We start from the raw sequence: 18,653 nt of genomic DNA, 5'->3' as shown, positions 1-18,653 counted from the left end.
GGACTTGCAGCCCTGGTTTGAACTCGGCCCCTGTAAGGGTGCGTTCTGAGGAGTGGATGATCCACTGTGGATTCCTGCCCTGGGTCACGGCTCACCGGCCTGCTCTCCCTCCGCCCTCCCCTGCTCCCCCCTCCACCCTCAGCACGCTCAGATAGGTATCACCACGTGAACTCCTATGATGAGGATGACACGACGGAGGAGGAGCCTGTAGAGATCCGCCAGTTTTCCTCCTGCTCTCCACGCTTCAGCAAGGTGAGCCAAGGCTGGGCTAGGGGTGGGGCCAGACCCGGGGAGGGTGGGGTGAGATCGGGAGGCGGGTCCGGGCAGGGGAGGGTCTTTGTCTTCCAGCAAGGTTGTAGAAGGAAATGGAGGTGGTCCTGAGTGGGGTGGGACTGAGGAGGCTGAGGATAAATGGAAGCCGATTGGTTCAGGAGTGAAGGTGAGTCTTGAGGGCTGGACTTGCCTCCCACCACTACTCACCCTCCCTTGCAGGTGTATAGCAGTATGGAGCAGCTGTCGCAGCATGAGCCGAAGACCCCCGTGGCGGCAGCGGGGGGCAGCAAGCGGGAGCCGAGTGCCAAGGGTCTAGAGGAGAAGGTGGCCAGCAAGCGGGAAGGCCTGGGTAGCCTGACCCTGCGCGAGAAGACCAGGAGAGGCGGCTCCCCGGAGATGTGAGCAGGGGCAGGTCGAGGTTTAAGGAGTGGTGATGAAGGGGCGTGGCGCCTCTGACCACGCTCCCTTTCAGCAGCAAGCGCTTCTCGGCGTCTGAGGCCAGCTTCCTGGAAGGGGAGGCTAGTCCTCCGTTAGGTGCGCGCCGCCGTTTCTCTGCGCTGCTAGAGCCCAGCCGCTTCAGCGCCCCTCAAGAAGACGAGGATGAGGTCCGGCTGCGGAGGCCTCCCCGGCCCAGCTCTGATCCCCCAGGCTCTCTGGACGCGCGGGTCCCTAAAGAGGCAGCTCAAGGGGATGGTACCGCCAACACCAGGGACCTGGAAGCCAGTGAGTGCCTCCACCTACCGTCTTCCCTAGTTCCCCAGAGGCCATATTTTGAGCATTTGATAAACCCGGTACTGTTTATGCCACATCTCATGTACTCTACACTAAGGTAACCAATTTTTTTTACAATGAAAAGGAGGACAAAGCCTGTGGCGCAGTGGATAAAGCGTCGACCTGGAAATTCTGAGGTCGCCTGTTTGAAACCCTGGGCTTGCCTGGTCAAGGCACATATGGGAGTTGATGCTTCCAGCTCCTCCCCACCTTCTCTCTCTGTCTCTCTTCTCTCTCTCCCTCTCTGTCTCTCTCTCTCCCTTTCAAAAATAAAAAAAACATAAAAAAGGGAGGACAAAAATAAATAGAAGAAAACATCTTAAATAAAAGAAACATTTTATTTGTTGCAACAATAATACACTATAATATGATAAATGCATAATAAAAACATTTGTAATGTTTTATATTGTAATTATGCTTACATGCCTGTTAATTTTTAATAATAATTGTAAGAAAAAGGTACTCATTTAGATACAAATACTTCACATCACACGCAATGGATCGACTCTGCATCGATCAAATACGGACATTTACAGATTAGTCTTCCAATATCAAAGCGGAGGACATGTAGGAGGACACTTTTCGAGGGAGGACAGAACTTAACAAAAGAGGGACCATTCTCCCTAAAGGAGGACGATGGGTCACTTTATCTACACACTCCAATCTGGGTTCTCATCAATAAGAGGAACACCTCGCATTCCGTGCTTGGTCATCAACAAATGTATTTGAGCACTTCTTTGTATCAGGAGCTGTGCTAGATGCATGTTACTTGCTCTTAGGAAGCTCACAGTCCAACAGGGTGAAAAGTGGGGAAAGCATTCCAGGCAGAGTGAACAACACTTGCAAGAAATCTGTGATCTTAATCTGACTCCCAACCTACTTGCTCTGTTGCAGCCGACCGACCGCGCCCAGGCGACCTCTGCCCACCTTCAAAGGATGGGGACCCATCAGGCCCAAGGGCCACCAATGACTTGGTTCTGCGCCGGGCTCGGCATCAGCAGCTGTCAGGGGACCCCACGGTAGAGAAGTGGACTTCTCGAACTGGGGGCAAAGTCATAAAGTCAGCCTCGGCCACTGCCTTATCTGTCATGATTCCTGCAGGTGATGCTGGGTCCCACCTGGCAGGGGAGGGGCTGTGCCCATTTGTGCCAGGACAGGCCAATGAAGACACGGCATTTTTTTCCTGTCCAGTGATTGGCACTGGGGTGGACCAATGAGGGCCCTGGGACTTTGACTAGGAAGGAGGGAGGAACATATACGGGGAGAGCTGTGACTAAGTTTAGCCATGACCTCTGACCATGGTTCTGTGTCTGCAGTGGACCCCCATGGAAGCTCACCCCTGGCCAGCCCCATGTCCCCCCGATCTCTCTCTTCCAACCCATCCTCGAGGGACTCCTCACCCAGCCGAGACTACTCACCAGCTGTCAGTGGGCCCTGCTCCCCTATCACCATCCAACGCTCTGGCAAGAAGTACGGCTTTACACTGCGAGCCATCCGAGTCTACATGGGTGACTCTGATATCTACAGTGTCCATCACATTGTCTGGGTGAGCACTCATAGGTGGCGTCTGTGTTCTAAGGTGAGGTGGGGGGAGAGAAGTCCCCACAACTTTTAAGGATGAGGGACAGTTTAATCTCTGTATCCAGGCAACTTAGATGAAACTCCTGTGACCCTCAGTGTCCCTTATCCCTCTGAGCTTCTGTTTCTTCTGTTGTAAACTGGGAAGAATAATTACTATTTCATAAGGTGCTATGAGGATTACAGTGCATGCAGAGCTAGGTGTCTGGTACATAAGCTTAGGGAGCCTTCCTTGTTACTGATCCTGTTAATCCTGCCCTTTGTGGTGTCTGGTCCTCAGCACGTGGAGGAGGGGGGCCCAGCCCAGGAGGCGGGCCTGTGTGCTGGGGACCTCATTACCCATGTGAACGGGGAGCCTGTGCATGGCATGGTGCATCCTGAGGTCGTGGAGCTGATCCTCAAGGTGAGTGCAAGGGAGAGCACACTGTGGGTAGGGAGGAGAGGAGAACCTGTGAGCTGGAACTCCCTGAATAGCTTCTAGCAGAGCATTTGCCTCCCTTCTTCCTCCAGAGTGGCAACAAGGTGGCAGTAACCACAACACCCTTTGAAAATACTTCCATTCGCATCGGCCCTGCAAGGCGCAGCAGCTACAAAGCCAAAATGGCTAGGAGGAACAGAAGACCCTCTGCTAAGGAGGGCCAGGAGAGGTGGGTGGAGTCAAATACAGTGGGTGGGGCTATACACAGCGGGCAGCTGGAACTCTCCAGTTTTTGAACAGTGGGCAGGGCTAAGATGGGAGGGCCACAAGTGAAGACTAGAGAAGAAATGTGGGGACCACCAAATGAAGGGTAAAAACAAGAGGACAGAGAGGGAGGGGCTGGGAAAGGAAGCTGTGCCAGGTTCCTGGGCTGGAAGAAAAGCATTGTAGGAGTATCCTAGGCAGGTGGTGAGCGCCAGTAGCTCTGGAGTAGAGAGGACGCAGTTCAGAAGGCGGTCTTGGCCTGTTGGACATGTTTAGATGACTGGGAGGGGTTAGCAGAGGGGATTTCTATCTTGAATGAGCAAGCCAGGGGAAACTGGACTGAAACAATTTCTTCCCTTATAGGTAGCAGGAACTAGAGAGGTTAGATAGGGCTAGTAGAGAGTTCTGTTTTGATCAGTGGGTTTGCCTGAACAAGTCATGAGTGGGGATTTAAGTGAGGAGCCAGACCGAACTGAGTCAGATGAACTTCTTAGTGTCTTTATAGGTGGGTTGGTTGTACCTGGGGGGAGGGGTTACAGATGGGGCGGGGCCAGAAAAGATTGGTTCTTCTTTGATGGGTGTCTCTAGCTTGGACTGGGAGTGGTCAGCAAGAAATGAGTAGGGCCTGACGTCGGAGGGGCCAAGTGGACCAGCGCTGTGGGAGGTTCTTTTGGTTTTGATCAGCGAGTTGTAACTAGCTGGAGAAGGGCCAGAGAAGTGGGCGGTCCCAGGTGCTGAAATGAGAGAAGCCAGTTCTGGAGTCTGGTCTAAGGTAGATAGCCTTCTCCTTGTCCCCCAGCAAGAAGCGCAGCTCCCTCTTCCGCAAGATCACAAAGCAGTCGAACTTGCTGCACACTAGCCGCTCGCTGTCATCGCTGAACCGCTCGCTGTCGTCCAGCGACAGCCTCCCAGGCTCGCCCACCCATGGGCTGCCTGCGCGGTCACCCACCCACAGCTACCGCTCCACACCCGACTCCGCCTACCTAGGTAGGCTCTGTGCCTGCACTGGGCTAAGCGCTGGGTGGTGGGGGCGGGTCTCCTGTCAGTGCTTGCGACGCAGCGCAACACCCGCTTTTGCCCAACCGCAGGTGCCTCATCCCAAAGCAGCTCGCCAGCCTCGAGCACGCCCAACTCGCCGGCATCATCGGCGTCGCACCACATCCGGCCTAGCACTCTGCATGGCCTGTCGCCCAAGCTGCACCGCCAGTACCGCTCTGCGCGCTGCAAGTCGGCCGGCAACATCCCACTGTCGCCGCTGGCGCACACGCCGTCCCCAACGCAGGCATCGCCCCCTCCGTTGCCCGGCCACACAGTGGGTAGCTCGCACACAACACAGAGCTTCCCTGCCAAGCTGCACTCATCGCCACCGGTGGTGCGACCGCGCCCCAAGAGTGCGGAGCCTCCACGCTCGCCCCTCCTCAAACGTGTGCAGTCAGCGGAGAAGCTGGGAGCCTCGCTTGGCGCTGACAAGAAGGGTACACTGCGCAAACACAGCCTCGAGGTGGGCCACCCGGATTTCCGCAAGGACTTCCATGGTGAGCTGTCGCTGCATAGTCTGGCTGAGTCTGATGGCGAGACGGCCCCTGTCGAGGGTTCTGGCATGCCCCGGCAGGTTGCTGTCCGCCGCCTGGGCCGCCAGGAGTCGCCTCTCAGCCTGGGCATGGACCCGCTGCTGCCCGAGGGCACCCCCAGGCCAACCGGGGCATTGAGTAAAGAGGAGTCCTCTGGTAGTGCGGAGGCTTGCACCCAACCCCGTGCCACAACTCCCGGGGCCCGGTCCCTGGAGCGGGACACCAGCGGCACCCGGCACCAGGGTGTGCAGACTGAGGATGGTGTGGGCGGGGCGCCCAGGGCCGTCACCAAGGCCGCACTGAGCCCGGTACAAGAACACGAGACGGGCCGGCGCAGCAGCTCAGGTGAAGCGGGTACACCCCCAGTGCCCATTGTCGTAGAGCCTGAGCAGCCTAGGGCCAAGGCCGGGGTGTCGCAGCCTTCCAGCTCGAACTCTAAGGGGTTGCAGGAATCCATACCCCTGGCGCCTCCTGCACCAGAGGTGCCCCGAGGTCAGGAATGCTGGGTGCTGGAGGTGGTGGAGGAGCGGACCATGCTGAGTGGGCCTCACTCCAAGCCCACCTCCCCCAAGCTCTCCCTGAACCCCCAGACTCCTTCTCTAGCCTCTACAAAAAATGCATCAAGCAGCACAGAACCCCCAGCCCTACTGTCCGCCCTTCTTGTCCCTGCCACAAAGCCTGAGGTGGGGCTGACTTCCAGGTACCCTACTGAAGCTGTGCCCCCAGCAGGCCTGACCAAAAGGGCACCCTGCCCTATGCCCCCTGGCCCATAGCCTACAGGTGCCCGCTGGCCCTGCACTGTACAGCGCCTATATACATATGTACACATATAAATAAAGTGTGTCCATGCTTTGTGAGCTTTCTGGGGCTTGCCCCTCCTACCCTGGCAGGGAAAGGTTTCAACCCTCTTGCTTGTGAGATTGTTGAGAGGCAGAACTCCAGTCCCAGTTACCATTGAGAGGGGAGGTGAGTCTTATGTAGAACTTTCCTTATGGTCCCACTTTGTGTCTCACCAATAAGTTAGCTACTCCCAGACACTCAGGAAGTTGCAATGCTGTTCTGAGTCCCAGTGTCCACCTAAAAAAACGGTTAACAGCCCGATCTACCAATTTCCCTTTATTCCTCACAAATCCTGAGAGGTGTTGTGGCTCTCCCATTTTGCAAATAAGTAGACTGAGTCACATATTAACGCACATGGTTAAGGTCACACAATTAGGAAGGGACCATATTGCGATTTTTTTTTTCCGAAGCTGGAAACAGGGAGAGACAGTCAGACAGACTCCCGCATGCGCCCGACCAGGATCCACCCAGCACGCCCACCAGGGGCGAGGCTCTGCCCCTCCAGGGCGTCGCTCTGCCGAGACCAGAGGCACTCCAGCGCCTGGGGCAGAGGCCAAGGAGCCATCCCCAGAGCCCAGGCCATCTTTGCTCCAATGGAGCCTTGGCTGCGGGAGGGGAAGAGAGAGACAGAGAGGAAGGGGGGGGTGGAGAAGCAAATGGGCGCTTCTCCTATGTGCCCTGGCCAGTAATCGAACCCGGGTCCCCCGCACGCCAGGCCGACGTTCTACCGCTGAGCCAACCGGCCAGGGCCCATATTGTGATTTAAACTGAAGTACAAAATGGCTTCTAAGCCTTAACTTTTTTTTTATTTTTTATTTTTATTTATTTTGTATTTTTCCGAATAAGCTAGAAATGAAGAGGCAATTAGACAGACTCCTGATGTGCCCGACAGGGATCCACCCTGCATGCCCACCAGGGGGCGATGCTCTGTTGCGGCTTGAGCCATTCTAGCGCCTGAGGTGGAGGCCATGTAGCCATCCTCAGCACCCAGGCCAACTTTGCTCCAATGGAGCCTTGGCTGCGGAGGGGAAGAGAGAGATAGAAAGAGAGAGGGAGGGGTGGAGAAGTAGATGGGCGCTTCTTCAGTGTTCCCTGACCAGGAATCAAACCTGGGACTTTCACACTCCAGGCCGACACTCTACTGCTTAGTCAACCAGCCAGGGCCTAAGCCTTAACTTTTATATGCTCTGCTGGACTTCCTGGAGATATGCTATTGTTCTCCTCCTCACAGGGCTCCCAGGCCTTCACCAGAGGCTTGAAGGCCTTCCAGAGGGCAGACAGCTGGGCACACAGTATGCTCCCACCTCGGGACTCCTCTGCTTTGTTCCGATTCATGTCACCCACACAAGCCCAGGGCCCTTCTGGGGCTACACACCACTTGGAGTGGTCCTCTGTGGTATTGAAGGTGGGCCCAGCTGGCCCAGGGAAGGCTATCTGGGTCACATCTAGCACTTGCTGGGCCCTGGAGCAGTTGGAGGGCAGGATGTTAATAGTATGTTGCCAGAACTGGACCTGCAGATTGCTGCTAAGGGCTTCTGCCAACCAGCCAGAGTATAGGTCTGCAGAGGATGGAGAAAGGCCATGGATAGGGTTAGGGTCACTGCTAGGGAATCTAGACCACTATCCTTCTCTGAGCTTAGTTTCCTCAGTTGTCAATTCCAAGGAACATTAAGACTAACAACCCTTACTAAACACTTACATGCATCACTTCATTCACAACAACACTTTACAGTAGATATTAGTATCCTCTATTTTTTTTTTCAGATGGATAAACTGAGAGTCCAGTTAAATCATGCACCACACAACCAGGAACCAGTAATTGAACTCAGGTCTGTTGGTTGTCTACCTTTCATGTGTTTATGGCTCCCAACGAGTTCTAGTTCCTATCTCCAACCTGCCCTCAGCCATGGACATATCTGACACAACCTCTGTAAAGATTTCTTCAACCCACAATCTCAGCGCTTACCATCTCCAAATTTTCCAAATTTGGCAAAGCTCTGGAAGGTGGCCCCTGCTTTTGATGTGAGTGTTAAACTGCTGTTCCAGGGTCTGTGCTGAACGTGGTGGCCCTCAACCACCTCCCCCAGCTCAGGTAATTTCTTGAGGAAAACCCCTTCCAACTTGTGGTCATACACGTAGGGGTAGGTGTAGTTCAGCTGTCTGCCTGGGGGGCAAGCAGAAAAGAAAATGAGGGGCTGTCCCGCAGTCTGGCCTGGGAATCAGGGATCACCCTGCCTTCCTGTCCCTACTCACCAATCTTAGAGAACTGGTCTAAGGGAAAAGACACGCAGAGCAGGGTCTGCCCATATTTTTGGGCATGAGAAGGCCAGTCGTATGCAGCATTCTGAGGTGGAGGGAACTCGGGAACGCTGTGGACCAGCCAGAATCCCCCTTCTTTGTCCAGAAGCAGCACACCTGGATCAAAAGACTGGATCAGGGAAACTGCTAAAGGCATCCCAACAAACACATGTGCGACCAGAAACGTCCTCAGTTTGCAGGGAGCCTGGAGAGGGTATGGGCAGTGTCTGGACCACTGCTGAACTCTTTCTACAGCCTGCCTTTGTCAAAGTCCAGAGAAGGGACAACGTTTATATAAGATGAGGAACCCCGTTCCTGCTCCTGCAGGTCAAGAGTTAGCTGGGGGAACATGCATAAGGAAATCAGAGCCTTTCCCTAGCCCCCAATCCGAACCTCACCTTTCGTGTGCCCCCGTGTGGAAGAGCTCTGAGTCCCGCAGTATTTAGGAGGCTGGTCATTGTAAAGTAGGAAGGCGAGCTAGGGGAGATGCACGGGGCGACGTGAAGTTTTACCCAGGCCGGACCCTCCCTAGAGTCCCACCCCAGGCTCTGCCGGCACCCCCATCCTTCACCTGGCTGGTGTTCTGGTACAGCGGCAGCAAGCTGCGGCCTATGGCTCCCTCCAAACTGTCAATGGACACGGCGCCATCGCGCCAACCCCCTGAGCTCTCATCCAAGTACTTGTACTGAAGCCCCGGCTGAGCTCCAGCCCCAGGCCTGCTGTGGGCCGGCAGCTTGTAGACAACGAACCTGAAAATTGAGGATGGGCAGAAATGAAGGAAGAGGAAGAGAAGGAGCCCCAGGCTTCACCCAAGAGCGCAACAATCCCCAGTCCGGCCCCGGGGGAATGAATGGTTGTCGCCAGAGCACTCACCAGTCCACAGGCTGCCTCGAGTCCCCGTAACAGGTCAGGGTCCCTACAGGGACCCAAAGCAGCGCGGCTAGGAGCAGCGAGCTCCGTGCAGCCATGGGGCTAGAGTAGAGGAATCTATGTTGGGACCAGCGGGCACCGGGTCACGAGTTGGGCAAGGCGCCGTCCCTGGTGACTTTCATTTCCCCAAAACCTCTTGGGAACCCAGGGCGTGACAGCACAAACTGAAAACCCCGCCCTTGAAGTGAGGAGCAAAGATTTGAAAAGACAATATCTGGCCCTCCGGGGGCAGGTCTTCCTTTCGGGTGGTCACTCCGCATAGGTCTTGCCCTTATCGGGCCAGCCTATGGTTGCCTCCTACTGGAAGTAGACTCGACCCTTGATAGGCTTCACCCTTTGACTCGGCCCAGGCCACGCCCTTTTATGGCAAAGTGGTTTTTGCGCAGCCCACATTCACCACTCCTGGCCAATCACAGCTCACATCTCTTTCGATTCTGGCCAATCTCAGTCCACTCTCCCGCCATATCCTCCTCTCTCCGTTTCCGGGTGAGAGGCAAATTTGTTTTTTTTCCTTTCCAGCTTTACAGCCCAATGTCCAACTCTTCGGACTTTTGCTCTCTTAAGGAGAGTTTGTGCTCTTTGTCCTCTCCCTTTTCACTCTGCATGTTTTCACAGGCTCCCCCTGTGCTAACCAAGGAGTCACTTTGGATTATGGCAAGCCCCTGTGAATGCCCCTGAGGTTCAAGGCAAAGGAAAGAAGGATGTAAACTGATCTTGGAATGGGGGGGAGGAGGTGCGGCAAAGCTTGTGGTACCAGAGGGGGTCACTGAGGTTTAGGAAATGAGTGTGAGGGTATGCCCTACACACACACACACACAGATCACCTCTGGGCTTACAGCTTTCATCTTCCAGCCCCCAAAATTCACAAAGTCATGCCACAGCTGAAGCTTTATATAGAAGAAGCATTGTTACAGGACCCATAACCATTCACAGCAGATGCCAGTCACAATGTGGAGCTTTAGAAATTTCAGTGTAAAGACCCTTTCTAGACCTAGGGGTCACCCCATAACCCCTCCCGCTGTCCAGGGCCGCCTGTGAGCTGGTCTGAGGGTCCACCTTTCTGAGGATCTGTCTCTCTGTCCGAAGTGTCTGGGTGTCCATCTCAGTCCATTTATTTGGCGGTCTGTCTTGCTGGGTCTGGGTGATCATAGGAAGTCTCTGTGTGGCTCCCTGTGGTTGAGGACATGTAGGAGCTTCCATTGCAGGTGCCCACAGGTCTGTCTATGGGCCAGTCCTTGATCTTTCCAGCGATCTGTGGGGCCACAAGCCCGGGTGAGGGTCTGTCCGAGGGAAAACCACACTGCGTGGATCTGCTTTTGTTTCATCCCCAGTTCCCAGAGAAGGTCCAAGTGCCCGGACAGAGGGCGTGGGGGTGGTTCAAAGGTGACGCTTCATGTGCAAGGCCAGATGATCAGAGCGCGAAAAAGCACGTGGGCAGAGTTGGCAGCGGAAGGGACGCTGTCCAGTGTGCTTCCGGTAGTGACGGGTCAGTTCGTCAGAGCGTGCAAACCGCCAGCCGCAGCTGTCCCATGTGCAGGCATATGGCTTCTCCCCTGGGAGGGGAGGAAACTGTGAGTGCCATTGTCCACCCCACTCCGCCCCCGGGTCATCCACTGCATCTGGTCCCGTTCCTTTGCTCAGCCTTGACCAGGACTAGGGTGAGTCAAGTTGAGGCACCTAGGGTGCGAAATTTAAGTAGTCACTCATTCTCAGAGGAATGTACCCAGGTCTGGCATCCTGCGACCCCAACCCTTGTTCTGTACCTGCATCTGGCACCACGCTTGTTTTTATTTCCTGGGCCCAAGTCACATCCCCTACTCCTTGCCCCTGAGTCATAAAGTCATCCCATCCTCATCCTATAGCCCTGTCCTGTGTGGTCCAGCCCCTTGCTTGTTCCAGGTGACTCACCAGCTGCTGCCCAGCCCTGCCTCTGGCCTTGACCCTTAGAGCCCCAAAATCCAGACCCTGTCTAAGGTGATTATGTTCTTCCCCTACTACACCTGGTCCCACCGTCTATTCAGACCCCTAGAGCAGCAATTTTCAACAGGTGTGCTGTGGCATACCAGTATACCACAAGAAATTTTATTATTATTATTTGCCACAAGAATGTTTTGTTTTGTTTGTTGTTTTTGCAAGAGAGAGAGAGACAGAGAGAGGGACAGACAGGGAGGGAGAGAGATGAGAAGCATCAATTCTTTGTTGCAGCATCTTAGTTGTTTACTGATTGCTTTCTCATATGTTCCTTGACTTGGGGGCTCCAGCTGAGCCAGTGACCCCTTGCTGAAGCCAGCGACCTTTGGGCTCAAGCCAGCAACCATGGGGTCATGTCTATGATCCCACGCTCAAGCAGGATGAGCCCATGCTCAAGCCAGAGACCTCGGGGTTTTGAACCTGGGTCCTCAGCATCCCAGGCCAATGCCCTATTCACTGCGCCAACCCCTGGTCAGGCCAAACATCACTGGTTTGAATCCCAAGGTCGCTGACTTGGGCAAGGGGTCACTGGCTCAGCTGAAGCCCCCTGGTCAAAGCATGTATTAGAAAGCAACAATCAATGAACAACTAAGGTGCCGCAACTACGAGGTGATACTTCTCATCTTTCTCCCTTCCTGTCTGTTCCTGTCTGTCACCACCCACCCCCTTTCTTGATTAAAAAAAAAAGAAAGAAAAAGAAAAAAGATTTTTTAATGTAATTAGTTTATTAGTTCATGAGATGAAAAACATTGAAAACTGCTGCCCTGACCTGACCTGTAGTGGCACAGTGGATAAAGTGTCGATCTAGAATGCTGAGGTCACCCTTGGACACCCCAAGCTTGCCAGGTCAAGATACATATGAGCAGAGGCGGATTTAACGGCGGGCACCCTGGGCCCCGACTTCTGAAGGGCCCTGCAAAACCCCAACTTTACACTTTTTTTCTAATATCACCAAGTTTGGTTTCATATGTGCAATTTTAACATTAATAGTACATAATATTTTTTTTTATTTAAAAATCTGGTTAACATGTATTTTTTTTTTCTTTTTGTATTTTTTCTGAAGTTGGAAATGGGGAGGCAGTCAGACAGACTCCCGCATGCGCCCGACCGTGATCCACCCGGCACGCCCACCAGGGGGCGATGCTCTGCCCATCTGGGGCGTGCTCTGTTGCAATCAGAGCCATTCTAGCCCTGAGGCAGAGGCCATAGAGCCATCCTCAGCGCCCGGGCCAACTTTGCTCCAATGGAGCCTTGGCTGTGGGAGGGGAAGAGAGAGACAGAGAGGAAGGAGAGGGGGAGGGGTGGAGAAGCAGATGGGCGCTTCTCCTGTGTGCCCTGGCCGGGAATCGAACTCGGGACTCCTGCACCCCAGGCTGACGCTCTACCACTGAGCCAACCGGCCAGGGCCTGGTTAACATGTATTTTTATTTTCCCTGTCTCTCCCTTTTTTTTTAAGGGGCCCAATATTTTCTTCTGCGCCCAGGGCCTCAACCAACCTTAACCCGCCTCTGCTTATGAGAGTTGATGCTTCCTGCTCCTCCCCTCTTCTCTCTCTCAAATGAATAAAGTCTTAAAAAAAATTTAAAAAAAAGAAAGAAAGAAAACTGATGCCCTAGCATAGGCCTCCCTCTTCCTCCTCTCCACCTCTATTCCACGGCCCCACCTAAGCCTTCAGCTCCTAGAGATCCGGCATCTCTCGTACCCACCCTACTCCTGTTTGACAGCAATTTCTTCTTACTCTCCTGAAACCGATTCTGCATCTGGGCACATGAAACTGACTCTGCCACCTATCTCCCCTCCTGAGCCCCAGACAGAGCCCCTACAAGCCTCCCTCCGTCTCCATGCAAACAACCTACGTTATATACTCCTGGCTCCGGCCCCTGAGCCCCTAACTCTGCTCCCCGCTTGCCACAAACCTGAACCCTTTGTCCCTAGTATGCCAAGCTTGGAGTCTCCCCGCAGTCCCTCCTCTAGCTCTTCCTCCTGTCATTTGCCAGGCTTTATGCTCCTCAGCCCGGGCCCAGGTCTTTCCCGTCAATTCTCTGCAACGTTTCTTCAGATTTTCCAGGTCTTCTCTCTGCCCCTACCTGCCTCCCACACCGCTACCTGTCCCCCAGCTCTGCTTCTTAGGATCTAGATCCCCTCCCTGGATCCCGCTGTTTCGCCCCTGGCTCTGAGGCTCTGCTTTAGCCCCTCCTCTGTTTTTACGGGTCCTCCCCCTGACCCGGCCTTCACTTCTAGCCCCTCCCGTCATTCCCGTTTCGCGCTCCGGGGCCACTCTCCATTCACGAAGTCCCGCCTCCAGCCCCGCCCCCGAGCCCGCGCCCCAAATCCGCTTTCTCACCTGTGTGCGTCCGTAAATGCGCCTTCAGGTGCGAGCTCTTGGTGTAGCTCTTGCCGCAGCCCGGGTACGTGCACGTGTGCGACGCCTGCCTCTTACGTGCCCAGGAGCGCCGGCTGCGCTTGGATGGCGCGGTCTCCGCTGTGCCTGTTGGGTCTCCTGCGGTTCCCTCGAGTCCCGCACCCGCCGTCCTGGGTCCTAGACAATTCAGAAAAGAGGAGGGTGCGGCGGAACCAGGGGCGGGCGCCGGGAGCCCGCGGAAGAGCTGGAAGTGCCCTTGATACTGAGGGGCCGAGTACAGAGCTGGGTACCCGGACAGCAACCCATAGGGGGCGCCGGGCGCCGCAGCCACTGAAAGCCCGGTCCGCGGAAAGTAGCTGCCGGAGGAGCCTCCACCTGGCCCCGGGTACACCGGCTGCAGCGGTAGCGCCTTGGGCTCAGGGGCCAGGGCGGGGCTCACGAAGGCATCGGAGGCTGGGGCTCGTGGGGCCGGGCGCACCCAGCCCGGGTGCTCCTCGGGACCCAAGAGCCCAGTCACCAGCCCCGGGCCGCCCGCGTACGCGCCCAGAGTTTCAGGCTGTGGTAGGAAATGCGTCCCGGGACCTTCGCCCGGCCCCAGGGCGCAAGTCTGAGACGCGCCGCCCGGCTCTGGGCCCGGCAGGTTGGTGAAGAAGACATCCAGGTCCCATGCAGTGGCCGGATCCCTATCGTCGTCTTCTTCCTCCCCAGGAGCGTCCTCCGACTTTGGCCTCACGTAGAGGTGTGGCCGGGTGGCATCTGGGGGACCCGGGCCCAAGTCCTGCACCTCCTCAAAGCGCCACCACTGTGGGAGGGAGCCGGAAGCATGAGGCTTCAATGGTCACCAGGGTACCCTCCTAAGAGGGGCCTGATGCCCTGACCCGGACGGCTGGCCAGAGGCTCCGGAAAGGGGTCTTGTTTGCTTGTCTGTGATGTCTATCCCACTCCCTCACACTGCCCCCCTACCCCCCAGCTTCAGGGACAGAGGTGGATAGGGTCTGGCTGGCGACAGGAGATAAGACTTACATTATCTGGAGCTGCACTCAGGCATGGGGGATGGGGTGGCAAGGCCAAGAATGAAGGGGGGGGGCAGCTTTGCCTCAGTTTTCCCCCAGAGTCTCCCACTCCTTCCCATTCTCCCATGATTAATTCCCAAGATTAATTCTTGGATGTCTTCTAGATACCTTTGTTCTTTCCCCCTGACATCTGGGGTTGTCTTACTGAGCCTAAACCCTCATGGTATTCAGCTCCAAGCCTCAGTTTTTCAAGACAGAAATAGGCCCTTAGACCACATTCAGATCCCTGGACTGGGTTGAGAACCTCCAGCCCTGCCAGCTCTCTGGATTCCAGGGCAAGATACACACCTGATCCCCAAGCTCTGCGACTGCAGCCCCGGACCCCAGCCAGCCACCTAGACCCTGCCTGGCCTCACCTTGAGCAAGTCTTCCTGTGTGTCTGGAAAGGGACCTAGGGCAGTCAGCGTACTGATGGAAGGCAAGGTGGTGTCAGCTGCGGCCATGGCTGGCTGGTGCCCACCCAAGAGCCTCAGGACTCCTCTCCCTCTGTGGCCTCGTGGCTCTGAGGCTCTGATGGCCCCTTGGAGGGCTCCTCTCTGCTCTCAGTTGATTGGCTGCAGCCCCAGATAAGAGTCAAGCAAGGCGTGGGGGGGGTGGGGGTGTCACCATTTCTGGGGAACAGACTTTGCCATGGCCTGTTTGGGGCAGAGCCTTAAAGACTGACCCTCTCTCCAAAACTCAGATGTTTGGGGGCTTGGGATTCCGAGGCTTGGGGGTTCAGTGATAGATAACGTCAGACACTGGTTCCCCAAAGAAGGAGAGGCTTGGGGCATTCTCTCAGTTACCTACCTGGAGAAGGGGTGACAGGCAGAATGGGAATTCTGGGAAGGGACTTCCAGATCCCCCTTTTACTCAACTAGGGCCTTCCAGCCCTTTCCCTCCCCCCCCCCCAAAAGAAACAACCATGTGATGGCGGGACTTGGCACAAGCTCCCTGCCAGGCCAAGCATTATCAGACACCCCAGATGTTGGAGACTGCTATCAGGTAGGGGCCCAGAAGAGCCAAGGCTCTATCCCTGGAGAGTGACAAGGCTAGAAGCTAGGGCTTCACATAGCTTGGCTTGAAATTGCCTGGGTTATGAACTCTCAGGGTTGGAGCCTGGTGGTAGAAAGAGTCCCTGCTAATCAGCCTCCACTTGTCTACCATGGACCCCCTCCCAGGGTGCACTGCAGAGAGTGGACCTGTGTGGATGTTGAAGCTGGTACCACTACAGTTGGATCTGGAGAAAAGTTGGCCACCTTACCTGGATGGGATGAAACAATTGGATTGGACATCAGGAAGTAGCTGAGGTGCAGGAGATCTGCACCAACCTTTGCCCTGGTTGTTGCTGCTGCCTGATTTTTGTCCCACATTGGTACAGGAATCAAGGTGCTGTACCAGGGATCTCCACTGTGGTACCCTGGGAGCCCAGGGTAAGGGCAACATGGACACACATTACACACATACAGTTTACACATACACATATACAATAGGCAATTACATAGTGACACAAATTACTAGTCACCTCAGTCACACTGTGTAGTCCCTGCACATATATTTGTGTCTGTATATCACATAAACCATGCAGACAAGAAAGCACAACCATATACTATTTGGTTACACAATGTTGTAGTTACACAATCCCTCAGACATAGAATTCATAATCACACAGGCTGGCTCTGACATAATCACACACAGTTAATCATATACAATCATACAATTACACCAACATGATTTAGCCAAAACTAAACAGACACATGGAGATTTCTGGACAGATTGTCACAAAACTATAAAAGATGCAGTCACATAATCCTATCAAACACAAACGCAGCCTCAGACACAAAGGCATAAAATCTGGCTGCATCCAACCGTTTACATGTAATGATGTAGTCATGCACACAACTAATATCAGACATAGATATAGTCACATACAGTACCAGAAAAAATCTACAATCTTTCATAGTCACACCAAATGTCACTGTCACAGTATGTCAGTCACACAATTGCATAGATACCACTGTCCAACCATAGAGGGTGCACTCATTCAAACTCAGACAACCCACCAACAGGTAATTAAACACCCTGTTAGGGACAGACATGACTTTGCCCAGACATAGGCACAATACCACAGACACAGAGTTGGTGTGCCACAAATGCATCACACAAGAAGACAAAAAATTATCGTGCTACAAGAGGGGTGAGAGCAAAAAGTAATGTAAAAGCCTGCTCTTCACACCAACTAGAATGACTATAAGCAAAACAAAACAAACAAAAAATATAAAAATTGTTGGCAAGGATGCAGAGAAATTAGAACCCTAGTCCACTGCTAGTTGGACTATAAAATGGTGCAACTACTGTGGAAAACAGTTTGATGAGTCTTCAAAAAATTACTTAGAGTTACCATATGATCCAGCAACTCCACTCTTAGGTATATACCCAAGAAAATTGAAAACAGGGACTCAAACACCACTGTTCACAGCAGCACTATTCACAGTCTTCAACAGGTAAAAACCCATTTATCAGATGAGTGGATAAACAAAATGTGATCTAGTCATACAATGGAATATCATTTACCCATAACAGGGATGAAGCCATAATACATGTTACAATATGGATGAACCTCAAAAACAAGAGAAAGAAACCAGTCACAAAAAAGTTACGTATTATATGATTCTATTTATCTGAGATATTGAAAATAGGCAAATCTATAGAGACAGAAAGATTAAGGGGAGGAGGGAATGGGGAGTGGCTGCTAATGGATACAAGGTTTCCTTTTGGGGTGATGAAAATATTCTGAAATGAGATAGAGGTGGTGGTTGCACAACATTGTGAATATACTAAATGCTATTGAATTGTACACTTTAAACGGCTCATTTTATGTTATGTAAATTTTACTTCAGTGAAACAAAATGGCTGGAATTAAGAGTGGTTTTCTGGGGGGGGGGGAAGCAAAATCTCTTTTACGGAGAGATACTGGTTTTAGGACAGTGGTCGGCAAACTCATTAGTCAACAGAGTCAAATATCAACAGTACAACGATTGAAATTTCTTTTGAGAGCCTAATATTTTAAACTTAAACTATTCAATATATAGGTAGGTACATTCCTTATCCAGGTAGCGCCCACATGTGGTATTTTATGGGAGAGCCACACTCAAGGAGCCAAAGAGCCGCATGTGTCTCATGAACCACAGTTTGCCGACCAGGGGGTTAGGACAAGGCATTATCAGGCATGTTTGGCTTTGAAAGATGAGGCAAGAGGGTAAGGGTCCAGAGAGAAAGGCATTTGGCTAGGAAATAAGGCCTCTGGAATGGTGTGAACTTTGAAGGACAGCAAGGCCTGAACCTCCATTTGGGTATCCCTCAAACATAGAGAACTCCAGCACTCACAGTAGCTCCAGAGCAGGGAGCTTGGGATGAAAGGAAGAAGTAGAAGGAGAAAGATCACTGGCTCTCGAAGGAGGGAGGTTTCCAGAAGAATAAGAGCTATGCAGAATCCCAGATATCTCAGGGTAATGATGGACTGCTTGCTGTGTGAGGAAGAAGATTCAAACCTTTTATTTGGATAGCAAGAACAATAAAGGGCCCAGAAAGTGAGAGAGTACAAGGACACCCAGACCCCAGGCACTTGGTGACTTGCAAGCCAGTGATCACATTCAGATACAATTCCACAATTAACTCCCATTACATTCAATGTGTAAGGCAGAGCATGCTACACACACTACCAGAGTGTCTATGTGGGAAGAAGTATTCCTGGGTGGGTAAGGGCCTGTCCTAGGAATTGAAAGGCCTGGATACAAGTCCTGGTCCCTGCTCTGAACCTGGCCCACTGTGACCTTGAGCAAGTCTGTTTTCCTTTCTGGGTCTTACTTTCCCCAAATGGCAATTGGAAGGCCATGGTAGATGTGTGCCTATCATATACAGATATGGTCAGGCATGGTGCACTCCAACAAATGCAAACTACACAAATGTTCTTAAAGTGACCCAGGTAAGTAAAGCCATACACACACAGGCACATAATAACACACAACTGTACATAGACCAAAACAAAACACACTGACACATATAGATACACACAATCACAGACATCCACACAAATATCTAGTCATATTATCACAAAGATAACAGCTACATCTACAGAGAAAACCATCAAAACACGGAGTCATACACACATACCATACAGACACACAATCACACAAAATACTATTATATGAGCTTACAATTACATGACCAGGCAGTGGCACAGTGGATAGAGAATCCACCTAGGACGCTGAGGACCCAGGTTAGAAAACAGCTTGAGTGTGAGATCATAGACTTGACCACATGGC

The 18,653-nt window shown here is 53.1% G+C and overlaps 3 protein-coding genes and 1 non-coding gene across 8 annotated transcripts in view; 1 reads left to right on the top strand and 3 right to left on the bottom strand.

Moving 5' to 3' along the window:
- Window positions 1-6,123, top strand: part of MAST1 (microtubule associated serine/threonine kinase 1) — a 40,375-nt gene extending 34,252 nt beyond the window's left edge. For 4 of the 5 annotated variants that reach the window (XM_066347941.1, XM_066347932.1, XM_066347921.1 and 1 more), the window contains 9 exons: window positions 143-252; window positions 493-671; window positions 746-996; window positions 1,939-2,145; window positions 2,361-2,590; window positions 2,903-3,025; window positions 3,133-3,269; window positions 4,104-4,291; window positions 4,393-6,123. In XM_066347941.1, coding sequence (XP_066204038.1) covers window positions 143-252; window positions 493-671; window positions 746-996; window positions 1,939-2,145; window positions 2,361-2,590; window positions 2,903-3,025; window positions 3,133-3,269; window positions 4,104-4,291; window positions 4,393-5,648 — 2,681 coding nt within the window. In that variant the 3' untranslated portion in view covers window positions 5,649-6,123. The remainder of the gene's footprint in view (window positions 1-142; window positions 253-492; window positions 672-745; window positions 997-1,938; window positions 2,146-2,360; window positions 2,591-2,902; window positions 3,026-3,132; window positions 3,270-4,103; window positions 4,292-4,392) is intronic. The other variant, XM_066347912.1, reaches the window with a different exon arrangement.
- A 385-nt stretch (window positions 6,124-6,508) lies between these two features.
- On the bottom strand, window positions 6,509-9,259 carry DNASE2 (deoxyribonuclease 2, lysosomal). The gene is made up of 6 exons (XM_066347894.1): window positions 8,887-9,259; window positions 8,585-8,762; window positions 8,412-8,490; window positions 7,969-8,130; window positions 7,682-7,879; window positions 6,509-7,274 (listed from the first exon to the last, which is right to left on the bottom strand). Exons 1-6 carry the CDS (start codon window positions 8,979-8,981, stop codon window positions 6,880-6,882), a joined length of 1,107 nt encoding a protein of 368 aa, XP_066203991.1. The 5' UTR covers window positions 8,982-9,259; the 3' UTR covers window positions 6,509-6,879.
- A 576-nt stretch (window positions 9,260-9,835) lies between these two features.
- On the bottom strand, window positions 9,836-14,830 carry KLF1 (KLF transcription factor 1). Its single transcript, XM_066361048.1, has 3 exons — window positions 14,706-14,830; window positions 13,259-14,078; window positions 9,836-10,496 (listed from the first exon to the last, which is right to left on the bottom strand). Exons 1-3 carry the CDS (start codon window positions 14,790-14,792, stop codon window positions 10,321-10,323), a joined length of 1,083 nt encoding a protein of 360 aa, XP_066217145.1. The 5' UTR covers window positions 14,793-14,830; the 3' UTR covers window positions 9,836-10,320.
- Window positions 12,246-12,321, bottom strand: TRNAP-GGG (transfer RNA proline (anticodon GGG)). Its single transcript has one exon. It is a non-coding gene; the product is annotated as a tRNA-Pro (tRNA).
- Window positions 14,831-18,653: the final 3,823 nt, after the last annotated feature.

This window comes from Saccopteryx leptura, chromosome 1 (genome assembly GCF_036850995.1).
Source record: "Saccopteryx leptura isolate mSacLep1 chromosome 1, mSacLep1_pri_phased_curated, whole genome shotgun sequence".
Taxonomy (NCBI): Eukaryota; Metazoa; Chordata; class Mammalia; order Chiroptera; family Emballonuridae; genus Saccopteryx; species Saccopteryx leptura.
This window is presented reverse-complemented; position numbering and strand designations above follow the sequence as displayed.